Genomic DNA, 26655 nt, shown 5'->3' with positions numbered 1-26655 from the left:
ATTAGTAATAGCTTAATGTAAAATAATACTGGTTAAAAAAATATGCAAGCTTATCTGATACGCAGCTTTTTTTTTAATATATATTTTAAAAAATGTATAATTTTATAAATTTGTAAATAAACACTTTAGATTTTCACTGATGTTATTAAAATTAAATTATTCAGGGAAAATTATCATTAAAATAAGTAGATAAACAGTTTTTTTTAGAAGTAATAATTTTAGACCTGAGCTTAAAAGTTGATGTTTAAATACTATTAAATTGTATCAAGCTTTTTATAACATGGAAAATAAGTGAAACAGTTATATTACAAATTTGTTACAAGCTGCAAGATCAAATTGAATTAATAATTATTTTGTAGAATTTAAAAATTAAAAGTTTTATAAGGTTCATTGAATGAATAATTTTCTTGATTAATATTATTCCTTAATAAGTATTAAATATCCATAACATAATACTTTCAGTTAAATAATAATTGTAAAATAGTTTAAAGATTGTGAATTAACAATAAGTGTAATTTGATTTACGCAACAAAAGGTTACACAATATATTTAGAAAAAAAAAGAATTTAAAAAATACCAACATTAATAATCACAATTTTTAAAATAATAAAATTAACTAATATTGTATACATGTCCCATTACCTAATTACAAGCACTAAACTAAATACATATAGTAAAAATATCAATTAATAATAGTTCAAAAAGCGATTGTGTTGGTGAATTTAAATAAAATTTTTCTAAAAATTAACATACATATTCAATACCAAGAAGAAGCCTTATGTTAATGCATACATTACATTAACTTAACAAATTATAGTAGAAAAGAATTACGTTATAGTACCACTAGAGAGCAACAGTACCTCCTGACTAGTGGTATTACATCATACCCAAAATACTCTTGTTGCGCTCACCATTTAAATTTTTTTAATAAGATTCTTCATCACTGGAAACGAGAATTACTCGCTCTGCCTCTCGTCTGCTTTTCACAGCTGGTGTTGATAGCTCATCAATCCACTCAGACGGAGCAGAGCGTTTTACAGCTTTATCCCAACCATCATCAGATTCAGGAATGTAATAATCTTCCATAACAGATATTCTAGAATAATCATGATCTTTTTTAGATACTAAACTATTGAAGTCTAATAACTCCCCAAGTTCAGCCATTAAAGGATCTCGTTGTCCATCAGCTGAACCATTAGCTACCATTGCTAATACATCATTCATATCAGAGCTTAATGGTGTGCCTGATTTAGAAAATAATAAGTTTCTAGAACGTCCTAAAATTCATTAATTTACAACTTAATGGGCTCAATCAGAATATGTATTATAAATATTAAGAATTTTTAAGGCATTTACCTGGAACAGCTGCACTTGATTCTTGACCATCTAAAGAGATTACATCTTTATCCTCAGTTATAGATGATCTTAAATTAGGAGCAGCAATTAATGCTAGTGACATCATTAACACTAGTAAACAAGTAGCTGGTTGAGCTGTAGTACCACTTGGGGCAATCACATTTTGTAATCTTTTTAATGCAGCTTTCAAACGTTCATTTTCAGTCTGCAAAGCATGAACATTTTTCATTAGCTGGCTATTTTCTTCAGAACATTGTTTAACCCTAGAAAAAAGTAGAAACACTTACTTTAATAATTAAAAAATGACTTTGATTTACACTAAAACAAATCAGTAAATTTTCTTACCTTTCTTCAAGACCATCAACATACTCCTTCTTTCTTTTTCTTGAATCTTGAGCAGAAATTTTATTTCGAATTTTTCTGCGTATGCGCTTTAAATCTCTTTCTTCATGTTTAGTAAGAGGATAATGAGACGGCAACTTAACTCCTTCTTTTTCCATTAATTTTCTTTCTTCATCTATAAATATATACTTTTTGCTTAAAAACCAAGTTTTTAATGTTATAAATTATGAATTTAATAATAAATAATATAAATTATAACAACTGAAAGATCAAAGTGAACAATTGATAGTTTTAACAGTACAAATTTTTTTTTTTATTAAAAAATTTTAACTATTTAACTTGAATTAAAGTATATTAATTTAAACAAAATGAGAGGTGAAATTAAAAATTAAGTAACTACAAAACAAAATCATTATTTAATTTGAAAAAATTTAACTTTTTTTATTGTATAAAAAAATAAAAAATATTAATTGATTATTTATTTATTAAAAAATAAAATAATATAGAACTTAACTAAACTAAGCTTAGAGTATGAAAAAAATGTAACTACTAATTTCGGGGATTTAGCACCATTAGTTTTCAGATTAAAATATTTAATAAAATCTCATGATAGTACACCATTAAAACTAGTAGTTACATTTTTTTAATACACAATATTTTAGGTTTAGTTTAGTTTTATACTATTTTATTTTCTCATAAATTAATTATATACAAATTAAAAAAGTATAAAAAATGTACTAGATAAAGAATATTACAAAACTAATAAGACATAGTATCTTAATTATAATTAAGTACACCAATTATGTGAAAAAATATGAACATAAGTCAATTACTATTATGCTGTTTTATTTTTCAAATTTTAACGAACAAAATATTTTTATCAAAATTCATAATTTATAAATTTATATTAAAATATGTTCTATAAGTTTAACACCCTTATTACATTAATTTTTTTACTAATTTCATGTCAGATTCTATACGAATGAAAAAATTGAGGTTAAATAATATAATTAAGAGAATTAAATTGAAATGTACTTATAATTTGGAGATAATAATTATTTTATTTAATACTAGTAATGTTGATATAAAATGATAACAATTAATTTTATACATAATTTTAGACTTTAAACATAAATGTCACACAATATTTTTGAATTTAACTTAAAGACTTTTAATATTACTTGTTAAATGAAGCCGAGGATACATAGAATCAGACTCATCACTAGTACAATCTGACACAATGACCTTATTTTGTTTTAAAATAGGTATAGGTTTTGAAACAATTGAACCATTATTTCTAACAAATATTCTTCTACCATGATTAATGGTCTGTATACGCCTAAATGCATCAGCATTTATTGTTTTTCCGTTTTGATTAACAACCTATTAAAGCACACAATATTTATTTTAATTTACATGTCACATGTTAATTAATATAATTTTAAGGCCCATACTTTTATTGTTTTAACGTTGGATAAATTAATTGGTATAAAAACTGGTTTTGAAAGTTGCTTGGATATAGCAATAGGTCCTTTAGATTGTTTTGGTGAAATAACTACTGTACGAGGAGTAGTTTTAAATAGTTGTGGTTGGTGAACTATTTTATGAGTATTTTTGGCCATATTCTGATTATTCTCAATGCTTTCATCTTCGTCTACATCAATTATTTCTTCTTTTACAAATGATTCATAAGTAAATTCCAACTTATTATCAACAATATTAGATTTGGATGTTTCAGGTGTTGGAACAAATGGCATATGGTCCACAGATGATAGACCTATATACAATTAGAATAATATTTTTTAATAAGCTTATCTTCTAACACTATTGAAACATATTTTCTTGTTTTTTAAATTTTCTTTTAATTTTCAAAAATGTATAAAATAAATAATATTTAGAAAAAATTATTTAGCTATCTAATAATTATCAATCTTTTTTTTTTTTAAGGTAAAATGATCTGTAATATATATCATATCTGTAATAATTTAATAATTAGATAAAACACTGAAAAATAAAATGAATATTACTGTTATTTAAAATGGTAAATTAAAGAAAAAGTACAAAAATATTAATTTTAATTTTAATTAACACATTCAGAAGTAAGCATCTGCAACTTATTTAGTGTACAATACAAATTATTATTTAAATATTCAATAAATTAATAAATTTAAGAATAAATATGACACAATTTAAGTAAAAGAATGAAAAATAGACCACTTTATAGCGTACCACTATCAGAACATGAGCTACTCTCGGCATTGTCATATGTGGGTGTGGTAGCCGCACTTGACATAAAGTCATCATTGCTAGATAAAAATTCAAATGGTGCAGAATCGTCTTCCATTTTTAATAATGAGTCAAGAAAATTGTCATTCTCTATGTCCCAGTTCAACTTCTGTAGAACAAGAAACTACATAATTTACAAGAAGATAGTTTGATGGTATTTATCAAACACCAGTTATAAGTAAACTTAAATAATACAATAATATGTAAACTACATACTGATTCAACATCAATAGCAGCTGGACTCTTTTCAAATTCGTCCAGCACCCCAGAATCATTAAGCAACATATCTACGATACTCAGCTGACACTTAGTGTCCACCGACATAATTGTGGCTTGAAGTTTCTTTATGTAGCTAAATTGATTGCCAAGTTATTTTTTAAAAGTTACATGATATTGGTGATCAAACAAAGTCACTCGATTAAAAAATGTTGAATTTACACTACTCATATGTACCAAATACGTGAAATAAATTTTTGTGACGTATACAAAAATAAAAAATAAAAACACGACAAGAATCCGGTAACTCGACTGCACTCACATAACTGCTATGCGTAGTGTATAAAAACTAATCTACACTATGTTCATAGTTTGTTTACCTGGTGGCCAATAGGAGGTTATTCATTGGTTATCAAAACGGGATGGGCTTTCGCATCAGTGATACCACATCAAACGACTAAAATAACGATTATTATATAAAATTTATTATAATCGCCAAAGTCAAAACATCAATTTTTTTTTATGGTAGAGAGATTGTCTGATAAAATTTGTCGCTTAGGGATAATCAAAATAATGTAATGAAAAAAGGTCTTTATCCTTTCTAAATGTGTTGACATAAATTAAATACGAATAAAATTTAAAAATATTATAATGCAAACAATTGTCCAAGGAAAAGCTTCAGAAGCGGATCCAAAACATTTTTCTTCGATTGTATAATCATCAAAATACAAGGATATCATCATGGTTTCTCTAATTATTACTTAATGGACCACAGTTTAATGGTTTGATTTGATCTTCCAAATTTTATTTTTTTTGCGATCAAACTATCTAATCCACGCCTGATAAAAGGATAATAAAAGTTTAAGAGTTGAAATGATTATAGGCGCACATTTAAACAAATCTTTGAATTTTTTTTATATAATAATTGATTATTATTGATTTGGAAGGGTTAGTAACGTTCTAAAGCAGCATAAAATCAATTCTAATAAATCAAAACTACAAACTATTATCTAATTTACAGAAAATAATTATCGCACTAGCAATAGATAATGTATACTATTTATGTTATGGTAATTTAATAAATCAATCTGCACAACATGAATAATATTCATGTTAATAATTATTGAATATCTATGAAACATACCGGAATTCCACAAAAAAATCTGATGAACGATCAAATAATTTCACCAACTAAGCAATTTATAAAGTGTTATATTGATATACGAATAAAAACATGTAATTAAAATATGGCAGATAATATTTACAATAGATAAACAAATATATATATATATATAAAGTGATTGATTTAGATTTCTTTTAAAATAATGATAATTTTAAAATATTATTTTTCTTATTTAAGAAGTATTTATATGTTGATTTATAAGTAATTAAATATTTTTAAGATACCCTTATCCCTTATAAAGGTTACAACTTTTTTTTTTAATTGCAAAATACGTAATATATGTAGTAGTAACGTACTATCTGAATATTAGAAAATGACCCCCAAAAAAAATAACTGGTGTATTACAACTTTGAGCTAGTATTTTAGAAGTTATATACATCTTCATACTCAGGTGGAAGAAAGAGCCCCAAAGAGTATGCATAGTAATAAAAATAATATAACCAACACCTCCAGTCTGCGTTTTAAAATGTTAATAGCAAAAGGTAAACCACCAGTTGATTTCTTAGTTAGATCATTTTCTAACATTTAATCTATTCAAATGTATATTACGATTTAAAAAAATTAAGTAGATACCCTTATAAGGAATATCCCTTATCTCTTATAAGGGTTATCGTTAAATAAATAACACTACTAAAAAAAAAATAAATGCTCAAAATTATAAATTTAAAAGTAATTTAGTGGTCAATGATAAATCAATTACTCTGTATACAGAGTAATTATTTTCTATGCCTTTCGTTATAACTCAGGAAGTATAGATTAAATGAAAAGGTTTAATCAGATTTATATTTTTCCACAGCTTAACTTTTAACTTTTTAAAAACTTAAATACTGATTCAGCTTTTTTTGGAAGGCATTTTGCAACCTCGGCCGTTATAAGGTCAAAACCAGGGGATTTGTTGGAAGGATATCTAGCAATAGTGCACCCAAAGAAAAACCTCAATCAATTTTGATAGAGAAATTTTATCAAGGGTTTATGATAATGTTTTATTAATACGAACAAAATAGAGTGGTAAGGTGCGTCGAGGTATGTCATTACAGAACTAGTAATTTCAGATGAATGTATATTCGGATGAGGTTCAAAAGTATCAGCTAGATCTTCTTTGAATAACTCTGCCTTTTCCAAGTCAGAGATAGCTAGACTGCCGTTAGTTATTTTGATTGGGAGATTAGTTATTTTATATCTAAGATATAAAATCTTGTATGTTGTTTGGTAGCTCTTCACAAGCTACCATCCTTAGATGTTAAGCTACATAAGTAATTTTCATAGAAGTTTGTTTTGTGTTGAGCAAGCATTTTTTTAAGTTTATTTGCTAACTTATTATATAAGTGTTTATGCGACGGAAGTCTATTGCATTGGAATAAAGCTCTAGCTCTAGGTTTGTCAAAAATGAATTTTCTTATTAGCTCTGGTAAAACAACTGTTTTGTTTTGGGATGGTGTTATGTCTTCAGTAGCCGTCCAGGCAGCTATTTGAATGATATTAGTGAGAATTATGATTCGTATAAGAAAAAATGTTTTAGATGTATTTTGATAGTACATGTATTTTTCTGTAGGAATTTTTCAGCATATAAAACAAATAATATCGACTCATAGGTTAATGAAAATGTTGAAATATATAAATTATAATAAATAATTTTATTTATTAAGAATTTTACTATCAAAATATGATTGATAAAAACAACAGAGTTATTCAAAATTTTAAGGATTAAATTTAAAAACAAATGTGTAGCAAATAGGGTCAATCTTTAGCAGGTAATATCAAAATTAATAAGTTAAATCAAAATATTTTGTTCTACATTAAGTAGACGGTAAATAATTATTATTCACTCATATCAGGTAAAATATTTTATATAATATTAACAGCTCAATGATTTTTATTTCTATTTCATTGTGTGATTCTTATAAGGAAAAGGTAATCGTCCAAAATACAGGTACAATAGTATTATGTTTATACATAATTATGCTTTAATTAAATTATACAAAATTTCTTTTAGGTACTTTACAATACTAATACTTAATTTACACATTGACAATTAACAGTGTTTACCTGTAAACGCAAAAAATTCCAACCTTTATTAGCTACGTGCGAAGCTGAAAAGGTATTGGTTTTACTGTGATATGTTTTTTTTTTTTTGTGTATGTTACCACTTTTTCTCAGCTCTCACCGAACGGATTTCTTTCAACGATACGTCAAAAGATCGTATCTAGTCGAAGATATTACTCTCAAAAACTGAAAAAAAAATTCCCTCGTTCCCTGTAAATGGGGGAAACCTCCAAAAAAATTACAAATTTAAAAATCGCTAATTTTCGAAATTTTTTCAATTTTTTTTACTAAAAACTGCCATACTTCATTAAAAATGAATAATAAAAAATGAAAAAAATAAAAAAAATGAATATCAATATAATTTTTTTTTTATAGATGCTTGATGTCTTTACCTATCATTTGGTATATTTTTTTTTATAAATCTGACCTTTTATCTGCCCACGGGGAGGGATTTAAAATTACAACTTTTTCACAAAAAATTTACTTTTACACTTAACTTTTAAAAGTGTTCCGGAAAGTCACTTTTATATATATCTTAAATTAAAGCTAATGTAATGTACTTTATTATGGAAAATAAAATTAACCTCTGGACTTGTCTTCGTGATGAAAATGGCTACCAAATGCTATTTTTGTGTGAAAATTCTCGATTTTATTTTTTACATTTTTAACTCTATAATGCTATAACTTATTTAAAAGTGTATGGATCAACATAATTTTTTTATGAGAAATAATATTTTTTAATAATCCCTTTTTCCTTCAGGATATTAATAAGGAAATAACAGATCATGTAGCTTTTGAAATAATCCACCAATTTTTTAAAATTAAACACTATCTAAAGATTTGCATCGAAGCGTTTTTTTTATAGTGATTTTAATTACTGTCAGATATCATTATACTTGTCCTAACTATGCCGCGACCCCCCTGTGCTGGGTTTTTTTGATTAAAATTGTAAAAAGTTCTTATAATTGAAACAGTAATATTTCTTCTATTTAAGTAACTGATAAACCAATTTTTTTTTAAATCCATTTCTAAATTTTAAAAAAATTACGAAGTATATTTTTTTCTTAAGAAAAAATTTTGGATACCAAACATATAAAATAACAAAAAAATTGTGAATGTTAAACTTAATGATATATCAGTAATAACAGAGATAAAATATTTACAAAATTACACATTATATAAGGAGGCTAAGCTATATAGTATATATATATACATATATAACTATGTGAAAACGAAATAATTTTCGTTTAATCTCACACCCTAACCTGATATACTGGCAAAAGCCCCCTCTTTTTAACAATAAATAGCTAGTTAAATAGTTAGCCTTAATTAAATTAATATCATTTAAGTAAATTTTTGAGAGACTGCAGTTTAGTAATGACTTACTTCTAACCCCTCCTTCACAAAAAAAATATTTGCCTAAGTAGTGACATATCTACAATGTGGACAAGGATGCTTTTTCTTACTTCAATCATACTTTCATAAGCAACATTGCTTCTATATTCGTATTGCTTTATTCTTATCAAATTTTTGAATGAGGCATAAAACAGATATTGCTACAATTTTCAAAAAATCTTATCAGGTCTCTCTTTATCATCTTCCATGTAATTTTTAATGAGTATTTAATTATTAGTTGTCCAAGTTTTATGTAATACTAATGTTGCTCATGAAAGTAAGATTGAAGTTTAAAAACTTGGACACAATGTAGATATCACTATATTGATAAGCGGGCTTATTTGGGAAAGGGGGGTTGAAACTTGGCTCTTTTTGAGTTAGTTTTTAATGAGAATATCACTGTTAGTTTAAGCCAATAAAATTCATAATTTTTACGAGCCTCTAAAAAAATTAGATATTCGGTTTTTTCCTTTACTTAAAATATATGGAAAGTGTCTTATAATTTGATGATGACTCAATCAGTCATTAACAAAAATGAAAATTTTCCCATTTTAAAATGGCCTAACTTGTTCAGAACTAAAATATTTAGTATTCTAAGCTACTAAAGTCTAATCTATGTTTCAAAATTTTACTATATCTTTAGTGAAAATGGGATTAGACAAATCGGGCAAATATTTTGTGTAACGATATACTAGCATTTTTAGAATTTAATCTGACAAAACTTTAAATGTGCGTATAGAAAATAGAAATTTTTCAACTTAACTTTTAAAAATGTTCCGGAATTACTAACGCTTTTATATACACCTTATATTAAAGCTTAGGTAGTATAATATATTTTGAAAAAAAATTGACCTCTGGATTTTTCTTGGTCGTGAAGCGAACTGCAAATTTAATTAAAAACGTAAGATTTTGGTAAAAACATTCTCGATTTTAAATTTTATATTTTTAAATTTACATTGCTATATTTAAAAAAAATATGTGGATCATTACAATTTTTTTTTATAAATACTTTTTATATACCTATTTTTTTTTAATTGGACCATTTCCCTTAAATGCGTATAAAAAATAGAACTTCCAACATAATTTTGAAAATGTTCGAAAAGTATTGACGCTTTTATATATATCTTGAATTTAAGTTTATGTAATTAACTTTAATTTGAAAAAAAAATTGACCTCTGTATTTTTCTTTGTAGTGATAAACGAACATTATAGGTAAAGAAAAAACTACATTTTAAAATGTAGTGTAAAAACAGCAAAATTTTGAAAATCGTACAAAAACTTATTTGAAAGTTTTCATAAGAAATGAGTGTAAACTGCATTGGCACATAAAGAAATGGGTAAAAAAGGAAAATTCTCTTCATTTTTATTCGAAAATATTTATTTATTAACTTATATAATCTTAAAAAGATTTATTTATTTTAAAATAAGGTAAGTACTGACTTTCATAAAATTTATATTAATTTTAATTTGCATTGAGTATAAAGTTAAATTTATTTTAAATTTTTTGATTCTTTAAAGTCTAGGATATACAACTTTGAAATTTTGAACTAACTTAAATGGTACTTTTTATCTTCCGACAAATATGCGTCGATGAATTTTAATTTATCATATGTTATTAGTAGCTAAACCATTTGTTGAAAAGGACAGCCCTCTTCATTTTAATATTTATAATTAACACCTAAATATTTTTTGTAAAGGAGAGCAGGTAAAAGGGGTACATATCATAATAAAATTAATATTTTCTCTGCTTCACATTAAAGATAAAAAAAAGGATTCATATAAAAAAAAAATCATTTAAGTATGCAGCACTTTTGGATATTAAGCTAAAATAAATCAAACAAATACCTCATATTTTTAATTTTTATTATTATAATTAGAAAAATCATAAATGATAAATTTAAAAACTAAACAATCAAAAAAAAAAAATGTTTGTAATAATTATAATAAATATAATGTTTTAAAATTAAATAGTAGTAGTAAAATTATGTTTTCGCCTAAAACTTAGCTAAAAATGTACATATCACGAACATAACAATATTTTTATGAAAAAAAAAATGTATTTTTAATAATATATTACATAAGTATTTTGTACATCACGAGCGATTATTGTAAATAATATATATTTGTTTTCAATTGCATATATTTTAAGTAATTAAACTTCTGGATAATTTATCTACATTATAACTGATTTAGTAAAAAAATAACTAATATTTTTACTGAGGCTTCAATCAATTTTATTTTTTATAATATTTCAGAGAAAAATTGACTGTAAATTAATTTAACAATAACAATAATTCCTCATAGTATAAATTCTTAAAAATTCACCATTGGGTAATTTAGTAATAATATGTTCATGTATAATCGCTTAGTTGATAAAAAGAATACTTATATTGTACTAGCAAATTCAATTAACTATCAACAGTTGCATTTATATAATATATATATATTTATAGAAATGTTATAAACAGGTCAGAAAACATATTAACTGAATCCAATAAGCTAACTTGATTTTATTTAATTTTAAAAGATTAAAAATAAAAATTAGCTGTAAAAATAATTACTGTCAAATTATTAAAGTAGGGAAAAACAATGAATAAAAATCAAATTTTAAATATAAAATAATAGGGCAATGTTAAACTTTGAGTAAAAAAAAAAATAATTGAATGAACACACAACAAAATCTTCAATAAAGTCTTCTAAATTTTAAGCTGAAAATTAAATATAAGCTCTTTAAAAGGCTACAGTAGGAAAAAAGTGAGGTATTAGATGTTGGTTCTGAAAAATTTAAACATTATATGCCCTCATAATATTAATACATGTTACTTGAAACAGAATTTGTTTAAATTTATTTACAGGAACTAATAATTTAGGGTAATTATTTATATAACACATAATAATATAAAAATTACTACTTAGGTAACTTAAGTATTATTACTTTTGAAATAAATAATTAAAATTTTGTTTTTTCCAGAAAACCATATAATACATACAATTATAATTCTGTTTTTTCATGATAATTTTCTTCTTTTATTTATATAAATATATAATTATAATTATTACTATTATTATTATAACTATTATCATATTAATAAGCAAAAATTGATAATTTTGTCTTACCGCCTAGTGTCAAGACTAGTGTCAACAAATGTAGCTTTAAAGCCCCAATAACAAAATAAGTTGACGGAATGCAGAGATGACCAAGGGTCTAGTATTTGTTATTGTTTTTTGTTTTTATTATTTTACAAATATAAGTATATTGTAGCCTATTTTTAATTACAAAGTAAAAAGGAAATAAATGTTTAAAAACTAAATATTAAATGAGTGGGATGATTATTTAACAATTTCACGTAATGGTCGGAATAGATGTATTTAAAGCACTATCACGCGAGTTTGAATGCGAAGTTGCACGTAATAGTATAACAGCCTCACGTTCAGAGTTGCATTTTATCATAGTTAGTCACTTAGGACGGGAAGTTTTTTTCTTTTTACGTTTAAAAAAACAACAACACCTAGAAAAAAAATATAGGTAGAAAAACAAATTTTGGTTGTTAATTTTTATTCATTACTTAGTGTCATCAACAATTTCTGTCTCAGCTTGAGTTGTAATAGGAGTATTGGAATGACCAGCAGTTGGGTCATCATTAGCTAATTCACCATTAGTAGAGCTAACCACCTAAATATATAATAAGAATTTAAAACAACATTTTATGATATAAAATGTAAATCATTTTATATTTTAAACTCTATAAAATTACAAGAAAAAAAAAATTAGTTGAACAAGTCAGTTAAATTGTTTATAATTATTGTAACAAAAATTCTTTGTTAACATTGGATGGGTATGAGTTTTTAAATTATAGAAAAAATCATTAAGTAATTTTTGCAGAGTGATAGGTATATTAATATTATAATTCAATTTTAAAAACAATCTATTCCATTCAAAAAATAATAAAAAGGTATTTTAATTTTTCATAACTACAGACTAGCATGATTTTATCAGCACTTAGGTCAATTAACCTTTTATCTTTTTTTTTTTATCAAATAAAAAAGAGACTAATAGTGTTGATGGTTTGATATATTAAAATTTTAATTATAACAATACAATTTTTTTGGTTATATGATGATTGGTGTACCTGAACACTTCCATGTCTATCTGCAGGAGTCAAATTGCCCAATGTGTGCCCTGGTAACTTAGAATTTTCTTGCCAACCTTTATTTCCAGACTAAAAATTAAATAATTAATAAAAATTTGATGGTGTCTACAAAATAACTTAACAAAATTTATAAATGGATATAATTTTGCGCCTTAATTATAAATGTGAGGATTAAGAATGTTGCTTTTATAGATTTATGACATAAAAAACTTAAAATTAAATATCAATTAATGAAAATGAATGCTATTTATTGAAATGTAACAACTTTTAACTAAAATTTCACATAATTCACTAATAATTTTAAGACAACCTACCTACTTGTCTCTTTATTACATAAGAAGAAACTTCACAGTCATATAAGATCATTAATCATAGGGTCGGCATTTTAAATTTTAAGCACATAATAAGGGTTCTGGTCAAATGCTAATCCTGATTAATCAATCAAACAGTGAAATTAAATATTGAACAAATATAAATCATATCCTCCTTGAAAAATTCCTAGTCACCCTTGAATATCATTTATGATATATGATGAATATGATCACATATAAAGAATTGGTTTTGGTAAATGAGACTATTTTTTAAATTATTTATTAATAATAAATATTCACTATTAACATTGAAAAAAGACAGTGCATCATTACTCTTTTTTTAACAAATAAAATGTAAAATTATAATAAATAATATTGGCAATGTAGGCTTTAATTTACCTTATTTGCAATTTGACGTTCTCTATTTGGTGACAATATTACTTCTTGACTTGATTGTATAGAACCAACTAAAGTACACTATAATGAATAAAAATAAAAAATAGTAAATAAAATTTAATACAAATATCAAAATATCAAAAATCAGTTAAAATATTTAGAAAAAGCATAACAATTTACTTACCATATCACTTTCAGAAGTTTGAGGATGTTCATTAGAAAGATTACGTATGATACGAAGTGTATTAAATAAACTATGTTTCTAGTAATTAAGAAGTATTTAAAAATAATTAAGCAGCATGCACAAAAAATAAAAGATAATGATAAAAATAATTACTATATTAATATGTTTTAAGAATTATTAAGTTAGACCAATATTATTAAACTATTATCTATAGCCTTTGAAAATATTTCAGAAGTTTAATATTAGTGTTAAGATTGATAAAATTAACTCTCAAAAATATAATTTTAAAGCAATATACTAACAACAAATAAATAAAGAATGAGATTTGAAACATAATAATTAAAAAATATAATTGACAACAATAATAAACTACTAATGCCATAAATATTCTAACTCTTGTGATATAAAAGAATTAACAAAATCAATCTGATATAAAATGTCAATTTTAGAAAAATCCAAAAAAAAAAAAAAAATCAAAAAAATTTAATTATAAATATCAAAGCTCAAAATATAATACAATTAACTATTACTTATAAAAAATAAAAAAAATATTTTTATGTAGTATGCACTAAAATTATTCTTATATGTTTTATTTTAAAAACAATAAGCTTCTAAAGAGTTATTAATGTTTTATTTCTTAAGCCAAAATCTATGTTAGTAAATATGACAATAATTAGCAAACCAACAACTAAAAATGCAAAAAATAAATTTCCAAAGTTGAATTTCAATGTTATAATTTAATATCAAGCAAAACATATTTTCAATTGTTCACATTCAAATAGTTTAAAAAATTATATACCATAGTTTTTCCCGTCCAATCGAATTCTGAATCATTTACATAACCTTTTTTTTCAAATAAATTTTTGAATAATGTACGCAGATACTCATAATCAGGTGTCTCAAAGAAGTCTAAGCGCCTTACATAACGTAAATATTGTGCCATTTCCTCTATTTTTAAAATGAATTAATTATTATAACTTACAAATTTTAAGTAATGAATACTAACCAGGATATCCATCACAAAGAACTTCAATCGGAGTAGCTCGCTTAGTATCACCAATTTTTTGATACCTTTCTTTAAGAGTATCAGCTTTTAATCCTTGCCACGGCAAAGATCCTCTTAAAAAGTACATAAACATATGCCCAAGTGCTTCTAAATCATCACGTCGACTTTGTTCTAAAAAAAAATTATTACAGTAAGCTTATTTTAAATAAAATTTTTATCGAGAAATGTACATTTAAATTATTTATTACAGGTTAATATTTTTTTTTTAGTACTATAATAATTATTATAACATAAACTATTCTAATTATTTTTTAATTCTGATTAAATAATTATTTATTTAACCATTTGAAGTAACAGAAATTCAACTATAAATATTACATTATTGACAGACAGATGTAGTTGTAGATTTATTTTGCTAAAGATATAAATAAGAGTACATTAGTATAATTATTGGATAATTTAAAGTATTAGTTTTCTTGTTCATAAATAGTCAGATTAAAGTTATTAGATTTAAATATATTATAGTTAAATAATTTATAAATTACATATGATATAATATTATAATAAATAAAAATAATTAAAAAAAAAAACAAAAATAATTATTAAAATAATTTATAATAACTAAATAATTATAGTTTATAAAATGAATTAAAGTTTAAAAATTTATCCACAAAAATACTAAATAGGTTTTTAATTATTAAATCAATAATTAAATTTTGACTTTATATTTTAGAACAAAAATTATTTAGCCTAAATTTAAATAAGTGAAAGTAATAATATGTAACCCTTAAGAAAAGTTATTTTTTTTAACATATCATAGGTGAACATTTATTAGAAAGATAAATGAGGGGACATATTCCCCTTGAAAAATATTTGTAAATATCTTTCAATACATAAAACATTTACATTAATGACATTGAAATTAGGAAAAAGTTATAATTAAAATGTGAATTTATGTGTTAACAATGTACGCACTCATGTAGTGTGTATAATACAGATTTAGAAATATTTGTAAACAATTATGAATTTTCCTATATTTTCTGGGGGATTGATCCATTATTTAAATTTTTTTTTTTAGTATATATAGAATTATAGGCTATTGTCTTTATATTTAACTTCAATTAAATTACCTTTTCCTAAATGTGTATTTATGCTCATATATCTTGCAGTACCAGTTAAGCTTTTGTGTTCTCGATATGGTATATGTTTGTTTGTTTCTAAATCTATATATTCTTTTGCTAAACCAAAATCTGAAAAAACAATCTACTTACAATCAAAGTTATATAAAATAAATAAATTGTTTAAAGATACTTAACTTGTATTTTAAGGAGGAAAAAAATATATCATTATAATTAAATTAATACTAATTGTTTAAATAATTAGTTAATCTGCAGAGGGATCTTTAAGGATCACGAGCTTAACAAACCCCACAGACCCTAGTTAATTAAGTGGGGATGGCAACATGTACCACTGCTCTTAGCTGGTCATGACTTTGGTTAGTTGAGACCGGTAGGCCTGGGCATACCTGCTTGCTAACAGTGAATAGGCCCCCTAACCTATCCATACCAAGTGAAAGGGTTACTAATTTGTCACAGGGTAGTTTGCCGAAAGGTAAATCCTTTTTGGAATCCTCTATGGCAACTGGCGCACAGTTGCCATAGAGGACCACAGTCTTATCACAGTATCGAACTCTGCTTAGATGGTCCTTTATTTCTCGACTACTCGTAGGAACTATATGGATAAAAACATACGAAAACCACAAAATAACGAATTTGGGAAAAACAGGGAACCTATGATCCCAGAACCTCTATGTAAGAAAACTCATTGGGCATTAGCCCTATAGGGATGTGGTCCTCGCAGGCTACCCCACTAACAAGTTGACCACAGAGTAGGAGATTGATACTGTTGGGTACTGATGGAAGCGACATACTAAGGTTTGTAATCCAACCCAACCAGACTCATTAATGGAGCACTTGTGATCAGTGCAGCCCAAGATAGCTCTCTTAAGTGGCTTACTGATTATGTCAACTTGATAAAACCTTGGGACGGTGTAGAAATCCAAATGGAAAACTACAACCCATTCAAGTATAAAGGGATGGTCACTTATATACCAGGGCTACCAAAAGAATCCAAGAAGATCTTAGAAATTTTGCAAAACAGAACCCAGGGCTGAACATGGCAATCTGGAAAGTCCACCATGAGACAGAGGTTGACCCGAAGGACAAACTTTGTTCTTAAGTGTAAACGAAAAGAGCAAGGAGAAATTGAAGCACATTCCATACTTTGGAATGGGTAGAGTTTACTTCACGGACTATGTTGCCAAGCAGCCGTCAGCCCAAAAGTGAAAAAATCTGGGAAGAGAAAGGCTAAAGAATCACCAGTAAAAGGAGGCAAGGCTCAGGTAAGGAATAAACAGACACACTTTACAAATGCCTCGAAAGGGAAGGAAGTTGGTGATGTAAGGGAAAGGGACCCGGGAAACCGTCATCCTCAATAATGGCCACAATTGAGGGGAACATCTCCACAGATCAAAAGAAAATGTGGAGAGCGAACCTAAGGAACTGTTGCACCTGTGAATGGCGGGGGGACACTACCTACAAGGAGGGTTGTATGATACAGGGACTGTTTCAGATAACTGTATGACACCAGTCCAATGCGCTTTTTCAAGTGTCAACATCAGTTGTTTGAATAGCTGACAATAGAATTCAATTCACTCAAATAAACCTGCATCACAGTAAGGGGGCCAATAGTGTATTACTAAGGACCCTAACTGAGAAGCATACAACACCCTTACAAATAGCACTTATTCAGGAACCATAGATAAATAATGGGCACATAAAGGGACTAAATCTAAGGCATTTTAAACTGTTTCATAAACAAGCAGATAAACCAAGAAATTGCATTTTGGTTTACGAAAAAGTTAAAGCCAGCTTGATACTTAATCTATCCAGTGCAGACTTGACTATTATTAGAGTAACATTAAGCGATGGTAAAAATATTATAGTAGCTTCAGTATATCTACCATATGAGGCCTCAGACCCAGGTAGGGATCTAATAATGCTCTTTAATTATTGCAAAAATGAAAAATTAGAACTCATCCTAGGATAGATGCTAATGCTTACCACACTATTTGGGGGAGCAGTAACATCAACCAAAGAGAGGTAATAATGGATCTATTACTGACTACAGACCTCAGTATACTCAATAGAGGTAGCAAACCTACCTTTGTAATCAGGAACAGGTAGGAAGTCATTGATCTGACAGTTTGCTCAAAAGGGTTACTTCAAAAGATAAAAGGGTAGAAAATGTCTTCAAAACCTTCTCTTTCTGATCATAGATACATACGATTCACTTTGGAAATTAACTAAGTTGAGATGGAGTACTATAGGAACTCGAAAAGAACAAACTGGGATAACTACAGGGCAGATCTTTCACGTGACCTGAATAATCTACAGTTTAGATTGGGGTCGAGACAGAGTATTGAAATGGCTGTAAATATACTATAGTACTCCATTGTCTTGGCTTACAAGAAAAACTGTCATTTAATAGAAAGGAAAAGTACAGAGCTGGGTGTAGCATGATGGAATGTTAACCTGTCTAAATTAAGAAATAATTAGGTTTGGAACAACACTGGGAAGTCTATATGGACGCCCAAAGGACCTACAAATCTGCATTCAAAAAGTTCAAAATAGAAAGCTGGAAGAAGTTTTATGGATAAATACAACAACTCTCTATAGTATACTAGACTTCTGCAATCACTAAGGAATGGACCAAACAAAACTGTCGAGGCAATACTACTGCCAGACAGCATGTTCGCCAGTAATGATAATGAAACATTATCATATTTGCTGAACACACACTTTTCTGGCTCTAAAATTAACAACATAGAACAGTCACATGATACACAGGAAAAACGAGTGACCTGTGCTGATTGGAAACTAACTAGGAGAGTGATAACCCCAAATAGAATAAGATGGGCAATAAAAGCCTTTGGCAGTTTCAAAGCTGCAGGCTATGACGAAATTTTCCCTGCACTTCTCCAAGAAGGGCCAGAGCTAATCGTCATCCATCTCTGCGAAATATTTAGAGAATGCCTTGTTTATGGTTGTCAGCCGGAAAGTTGGCAAAAAGGTCAGGGTGTGTTTATATCCAAATCTAACCAAACTAACTATTATGAAGCAAAATCCTACAGACCAAGAGGTTAAAGCTCACACCAAAGCCACAGCACTAAGATTCCACAACTTAAGTACTTGGACTTTGAAGAATGACACAGTAGAACACAGTAAAATAATAAAAGAAATAGACCAGAGCTTTTTCGAATACCCCTTGGACTAATCAAACCGGTTCTTAAGAATAACATTCCCTACAAAGTGGAAATCTCTACACGTAGAGAATGGAATATTAACCTGACTGAGAAAAGAGGATTTGTAATATAAACAGATGGATTCAAAAAATCAGGAAAGGTAGGTGCTGGCATTTGGGGTCTAAAGCCTTGAATAAATGTCAGTATGTCAATGGGCACAACATCCTCTGTTATCCAAGCAGAGGTAATAGCGATACTGGTAGAAGCTCAGAACCTGCTAGTATACAAAATAAGAAAAATAACTATTTTAAGTGATAGTCAAGCGACACTAAAAGCACTCTGTAACAATCAGGAGAATTCAAAGCTTGTCCTCTAATGCAGGGAAACTTAAGAATCACTATCAAGGTTTAACAAAGTTACACTAGGGTGGGTACCAACAGTGTCACTGGAAATGAAAAATGACTTTCTTGCTAGGAAAAGAGCAGAGAACACCTATGTTGGGCCAGAACCAGTAGTAGGACTCACTGAGCAATCTCTCAAAGCGCTACCCAAGAATTGGTGCAGAGAACACAGGAAAATCTGGAAGTACTAGGTAGTACCTAGACAATCTAAAATATTTATCAAGACCCTTGATCTACTGCAGGGTGATCTTAATAGCATGACTAGACATCAAATAAGCACTTTGACTGGTCTACTGACAGGACATAGTCACTTGTTTATGCAATGAGGGTATCGAAATTACCATTGTGCAGGAAGTGTGGCGTAAAAGAAGAAGACTCATTTTACATAATGTGCGAATGTGAAGCCTTGCCCACATAAAGATCAAACTACTTCAGTAAACCTTTTCCTGAAAAAGAAGATATCAAAAACCTAAGACCCAGAGAGATACTTTATTTCGCCAGAAAGACAGGACTCTTTGGTCATCCACAGGGGTGACTTGATAGTCCACCCTTATACAATGATAGGTATAATGTAATAATACTTTGGTGATAACACTTAGGAGTGTAAACCAAATCAAGACAATTCGGTATGAGGTGTGCACAATGGGCCGACAGGTCTGAATGCATGGGCATTATGTCCACCTCACTAAATAACTAAAACTAAATAATAAGTTAAATAGTAGAATCTACAGAGTAAAACAAATTACACCTTTTATAGTTTAACCAAACATAAACTTGAATTATATAATAAATTTGTTTTTAAATTATTAAATAATGATATTATAATATTGTTATCTTATTATACAATAAAACATTGAAAAATTAACCAATGGTAGAAAAATTACTTAACGACATACGATTTTCAAAAAATTTTTTTAAATGAAAGAGCTTGATGACAAAAATTATTTGTAAAGATGAGAAAATTGTTTTTAGCACACCATATGCGTTTAAAATTTTTATCAAAAACGCTCATTGCCGCCAGCGTTATTCAATTTAAAATCTGAAAATTTCACCAGACCTGCTCAGAGATATTCCAAAGATGCCCTGAAAATGTGGTTAAAATCTGTTCATTTTTGACTGAGTTATAAGCTTTTTTTTTTTTTTTTTAATTCCATGTACATATTTATTAATAGGATATTATTTTGGTTTGCGCATGTCAATTTGGTTTGAATTTTATGCAAGTATTTATTTAAATGGCAGATAATTAAATTCATTACTTTTAAATTATTTTTTTAACCTTTAAATATATTTATCTCCTACTTATAAGAATAAAATTCTTAGCTTATAAATTATTTTAAATAAACTAAAAATAACTAAATAAGTAACAAATAGTCACCTATAATATGAATAGTTTTATCTTTTTTCGTTGAAGTGCGACCAATTAAAAAATTTTCTGGTTTAACATCTCTGTATATAAGATGACGACCATGAACATATTCTATCCTATGTAACTATAACAAATTATCATTTAAAAATAAACATAAAAGATTATAGTTAAAAATCAATTTCATCACTCATTAACTCAAAAAATTTTTAAATTACCAATTGTGTAGCAATCATTAAAACAGTTTTGAGAGAAAATTCACGTCCACACATATCAAATAAGTCTTCAAGACTAGGACCTAGTAGTTCCATAACAAGAGCATTATACTTGCCACATGGACCAAAAAAAAATACTTCAGGTATACCATCTGAGAAAAAAGCAGGAGCTTTGGAATAAAAAAAAAAAAAATTTACTCATAAATTGTGGATAAAACAAATAAAGAAATACAATATTTTAAATTTTTAATTAATGAAAAATCCATATTGAAGAGCATAAGGAATTGAAACATAGCAGAATTTTCTTAATAAATTATTAAATTGGTGTATCTATTAAAATAATACAATATTTTTTTAGTTACTTTAAAAATTAGAACTTATTTTTTAAATCAGAATTTGAGTAGGGTCTAAAATTACATATTAATTAAATCATTGTTAACAATAAAAATTAATTATGAAAACAATACATAAAAGAAAAATTATGCTTGATGTTCCTCTTTATAATCAGCTAAGTTAATAGAAGAAGTAAAATTAATTTTAAAATATAAGATTCATAATATTCATTAAATACATAGTAAAACTTCAGGTGCTTTAATTCATAAAGAATTTCATTTCAATTCCAAAACTCTTTTAAATGATTCGAATAGTATAGTACTATATAGTATAGTACGAAAAGTATAGTACGAAAAGTATAGTACTTAAAACCACTTTTCTCAGTATATCATTTGAAAATCAAATAAAATAACAAACATTTAAAGACATTTAACATATATAACATAATCAACACTATTGGTGTAATATCCATTTTTTTTTTTTTATTAGACTACCATTGAAAACACTGGATATTAGCACTTCATAAAAATGTATAGACTTAAATATAATTTATTTGTATAAACTATTGTAAATGTAAAGTTTATTGTATACAAATATTATTCCTAATGATAGATTTTACGGTAACTTTCGAAAATTAAATTAGAACCTATTGTTATTGTTTTACTATTAATTGAAGAATTCTATAAATAAAATGTTGACTGGTTTATGACCAGTATTGTAGTAATCATTTTCCAGTTGTTATAGTTTTTAGTAATAGGTAATCAGGTTGTGAAATATATTTTGCGAGTAATCTAGTGGTTTTTGATCAATCTGGATACTAGTGTCCCACTATGTTTTGACAACTAATAACTTTTGATCCATTGAACATTTCTCTTTAATTTCTTTTTTTTTTTTTAACTTGATAGAGTTTAGAATTATATTTAGAAATAAATAAATTGTTTAAAAAATACCAGTAATGTTACAAAAAAATTCTTCTAAATAGTTATTTTTTATAAATAAAATTATAAGAAAAAATTTGATAACAAATATTTTTTTAATTAATTTCTAGAGCATTTTGAAATTTGTAAAAATTTGAGCTTTTTGTTTTATGGTATCAAAAGTTAATCAATGCTCATCAGTAAAAGATAGAAATAATACAATCTTTACACACTAAATATTAGGTTGATATGGGATTTTTTCTATGATTATCCACACTAAAACAAATGTCAATAACTTAACTGAAAAAAAATTAATAATAATAAAAATTTTGTTAATATACATTGTCAACTGTGACTATAAACAGGTATGCTTAAATTTTAAAAATTTATAAAACACAATGTTATGAGTTAAAATTTTTAATACTCAAACTGGCAAAATAGAAAAACATATCTGTTGATAAAGTCATAATTGACAATAAAAGCTGCATATCTTTAATCAGCTAAATAGTAAAACAACAATTAACTACCTGTATTTGAACCAATCCCTTGTATTTTATACATGAATTTTAACTCAAAAATTGGAAACTTTAAAGTGTTATATTTAATAAATCGATGAAGTATTATTAAAAATTCAAATACAAATTACTGTTAAAACTAAACTACAAACAATATGTTAAAAACACATTTAAAAACACCAAATTTTCCTTTCAAGGCATAAGGGATGAATTTAAAAAATATTACATAGCTAATAATTTGAAAATAATACGTAACAGAAATAAAAAAATAAAAACTCAAAATTATTTTTATTCTGCAAATAATTAAGTGGGTTTTGATAAAAAAATCACTGTGTATATAAATTTATATATACATTTTTGCCTTACCATGAGATCCAAGAAGTTTATAAAAACGATACTCTAAATGTAACTGAGGAGCTTTAGATTTCATTGGCTCCTAAAATAAAAATAAAAATTAGTATAAAAATATATATTTAACACATATAATAAAGTTTAAAAATAAGTTTTCTAGTTTGCATTTAATCCTATTCTTTTCCTTTAGATCAGTATTTTAAAAGATATTATTATAATTAGTACTTTTATGCAAGGGCAGGAGTAGTGTGGTTGCCGCCTTGAAGCAATGCCTAAAGGCAGAACCAGGGCAGTCCACATCAAGTTGATTAAAGCGGAAAAAAAAAAAAAGGAATAGTGTGGTTTATAATTATCTTGATATAAAAATAAGTAGACCCATGCTTTACCTCCAATCATTTCATTAAATTATTAATATTTTTCAAAATACTGATTCAAAACTAAAAATGATATTATTTTAAAAAGAAAGAAATCCTTTTTTTTTTTTTTAATTGAAGAATATTGGATACTATTATCTTTTGAAAAAAATATATAATGCTTTATTATTTATAAGATACTGCATGAGTCATAGTTAACAATTAACTATATGCTAAGAACATTTTTATCTTTTAAATTTTTAAGAATAAATTAAAATTATAGTCCAAATTTACTATTTTAAAAATGAAATTAATAAATTATAGCAGTCAATTATAAATGTAGTAGGAATTTTTCTCTCACACTGTGTATATAATAAAAAATATAGCAAGTATGAAAAAATAGACTTTAAATTAAATTTAGGAATTAAACATTTTTATTTTTTAAATACTCTTACCATTTTAATAGCTACATGTTCATTTGTGTACAAGTTTTTTCCTAAAAAAAATGTTTTTGAATTAGTATATTATTTAGTTTTTTTTATTTACACATATGTTAATTTACAAAAACAAAAAGTTTGTGGAGACTAGTATTCTATTCTGTATTGGGAAATATTATAAAATTATTTCTAATATGCTCAATCTGACAGTTTTGTTATTTCTCTAATGTTAAAATTTTGAAAGGTTTATGTTAAGAAGATAAAATATTCCTTACTTATGTTTCTCACTATGCATTCTATCGATTCAAATAAGAGGGATTCAGGATTCAGGATTCAGGATTCATTCGCCCAAAGTGACAATAGCCTTTAATAAACTTAAATTAAAAAGAATGCTCATTGATTGGGTAATGTGGCAATAAATAATAGAAATTAATTTAAGTGGTTAATAGAGAAAGATCATTCCCCAAAAATGCTAATTGATAACAAATTTAAATAATAATTTATTTCATAAACCAAAATAATAAAATATGAAGACTTAAATAAACAATGAATTTATTTATTTTTGATCAATAACAAATTCAAAATAACTTTTCTAAAGTTAAAAAAATTAAAATTGGTCCTACATATAAATATTTTATACTATTTAATAAACAAATTGGGAGATAAAGGACTGGAAGAAGAGACAAACAATACATAATCATCTTCTTAAAAAAAATGAACTTGATCATAAATTATAATGTAAAAATACTATAACACCTCATATTATACAAAGTGATTCTTTTAATGTTAGCCACTAAATTTCTCTTAAAATATTAAGGTTTTTTTAAACATTTTTTTCGGTTTTTGTTAGTTGCATATGTATTTACATTTAACTACTATTAAACCACTTTTAGGTTCATTCTTTGTATCTTATAGGGATGTCAACTTCATTTTTTTAATGAAAATGTACATATTAAACTAGCATATAAAATAAAAAATGATCCAAGTAAGAAAACGACTGGTCAATAGTAACTTTTGGACCAGTATTTCAGAAGTCAATAACAATTTAAAGTAATGACAGGAGTTGAACAGTAGGTTCTGCTATTTTAACATTTGTCATTTTCCAGCAATACTCTTTCTACCACCTAGGTATAAAAATGAAAATGACTTCTTAAGTACTGCTCCAAAAGTTGTTTTGACCAGTCACTTTCTTAATTAGATCATTTACTATTTTATAAGCCAGTTCAATATGTATGTTGGCATTAATAAAAATAAAGTTAATAACCTTATAAGGTTTAAGGGAAGAACCTCAAAAATATTTATATAACAGATAAATGCAAATAATATGTAACTAACAAAAACCAAAAAGAATATTTAAAAAACTTCATATTGAAAGAGAAACTGAGTGGCTAGCTTTAAAAGTATCACCCTGTACAAATAATAATCAATGTAAGTGTAATGTAAACTAATGGCTTTATAACTGAAGTTTATCATAATTACAAAAAAAAAAAAATTAGGAGATATTATTGTTTGGAAAAACTATTTTAAAAGTTTTTATTTAAAATATTAAATCATAATAAATATAAGAAGTCCATTTTACAGACATTTTAAAATAAAATCATGTTTAAAACTAATATGTTTACAGCTTTCCTTTTATTTAAAATGAAATAAATTTTCATATCTCTCAGCTATTATTATCCATGTCCACACAAAATACACAGTGACCAAAGACTAATATCTCTAATAAAAATATTTTTATTGAAAGTTACAGTAGTTAAACTAATCGTTAAAAATGAACCACTAGGTTATATTTAAAGTGTAATAGGTAAGCACATAACACTTTTACAGAAACTTCTTATCAATTTTGTGATGATAGTAGTTATATAGTTTAAAATAACACAGATAAATATAATTATATTTTTTTGGGGGAAGCAAAACAGAAAAAATAATTGAATTATTTTGGTTCTGCTTATTCAAAATTAAATAGCTAGTTAATAATTAAAAACTATAAATAACTTATAGTATAATTATTATATTTAGGAATCAACAAATAAAACTTGAATATTTTGTTATTTGTACAAACATTTTATCACATACAAAATAATTATGCTTATTAGAATTGTCAAAAAAAAATCAGTTTTTTAATAATTGATATCAACAAAATATTAGTTTTCAATAAAATATGCCTACAAAATAAAAAAAAACCCCAGCACAGGGGGGTCGCGGCACAGTGGTGACGTGGGATAGTTGGATCAAGTATAATGATATCTGACAGTGATTAAAATCACTATCAAAAAAAAACGCTTCGATGCAAATCTTTAGATAGTGTTTAATTTTAAAAAATGGGTGTATTATTCCAAAAGCTACATGATCTACTAGTTTTTTCTAGTTTATTTCTCATAAAAATTGTATTGATCCATATATTTTTCAAAAAGTTATAGCACTTTAAAGTAAAAAAATGTAAATTTTAAAATCAAAAATTTTCACACAAAAATAGCATTCGGTAGCCGTTTTCACCATGAAGACAAGTCCAGAGGTCAAATTTTTTTTTTCAAATTAAAGTACATTACATTAGCTTTAATTTAAGATATATATAAAAGTGTCAGACTTTCCGGAACA

The 26655-nt window shown here is 26.0% G+C and overlaps 2 protein-coding genes across 5 annotated transcripts in view; both read right to left on the bottom strand.

Annotated features, from left to right (window-relative positions):
- Positions 1-510: 510 nt before the first annotated feature.
- On the bottom strand, positions 511-4553 carry LOC126900426 (uncharacterized). Of its 2 annotated transcripts, none has more exons than XM_050676132.1 (7): positions 4201-4553; positions 3928-4108; positions 3153-3475; positions 2880-3081; positions 1702-1873; positions 1357-1619; positions 511-1277 (listed from the first exon to the last, which is right to left on the bottom strand). In XM_050676132.1, exons 1-7 carry the CDS (start codon positions 4306-4308, stop codon positions 925-927), a joined length of 1602 nt encoding a protein of 533 aa, XP_050532089.1. In that variant the 5' UTR covers positions 4309-4553; the 3' UTR covers positions 511-924. The 2 variants fall into 2 exon arrangements, with proteins under 2 accessions (XP_050532089.1, XP_050532090.1); XM_050676133.1 differs by having other exon boundaries at positions 3928-4093; positions 4201-4552.
- Positions 4554-10663: 6110 nt separating this feature from the next.
- The window catches only part of LOC126900428 (casein kinase I), a 23209-nt gene continuing 7217 nt past the window's right edge, over positions 10664-26655 (bottom strand). For 2 of the 3 annotated variants that reach the window (XM_050676134.1, XM_050676135.1), the window contains 11 exons: positions 24076-24116; positions 23283-23352; positions 21155-21321; positions 20949-21063; positions 16000-16119; positions 14870-15040; positions 14663-14811; positions 13683-13760; positions 12952-13041; positions 12388-12494; positions 10664-12330 (listed from right to left, as the gene is read on the bottom strand). In XM_050676134.1, the coding sequence (XP_050532091.1) occupies positions 12279-12330; positions 12388-12494; positions 12952-13041; positions 13683-13760; positions 14663-14811; positions 14870-15040; positions 16000-16119; positions 20949-21063; positions 21155-21321; positions 23283-23352; positions 24076-24116 (1160 nt within the window). In that variant the 3' untranslated portion in view covers positions 10664-12278. The remainder of the gene's footprint in view (positions 12331-12387; positions 12495-12951; positions 13042-13682; positions 13761-14662; positions 14812-14869; positions 15041-15999; positions 16120-20948; positions 21064-21154; positions 21322-23282; positions 23353-24075; positions 24117-26655) is intronic. The other variant, XM_050676136.1, reaches the window with a different exon arrangement.

This window comes from Daktulosphaira vitifoliae, unplaced genomic scaffold, assembly GCF_025091365.1.
Source record: "Daktulosphaira vitifoliae isolate Bord-2020 unplaced genomic scaffold, ASM2509136v1 Scaffold_3, whole genome shotgun sequence".
Lineage (NCBI taxonomy): Eukaryota > Metazoa > Arthropoda > Insecta > Hemiptera > Phylloxeridae > Daktulosphaira > Daktulosphaira vitifoliae.
This window is presented reverse-complemented; position numbering and strand designations above follow the sequence as displayed.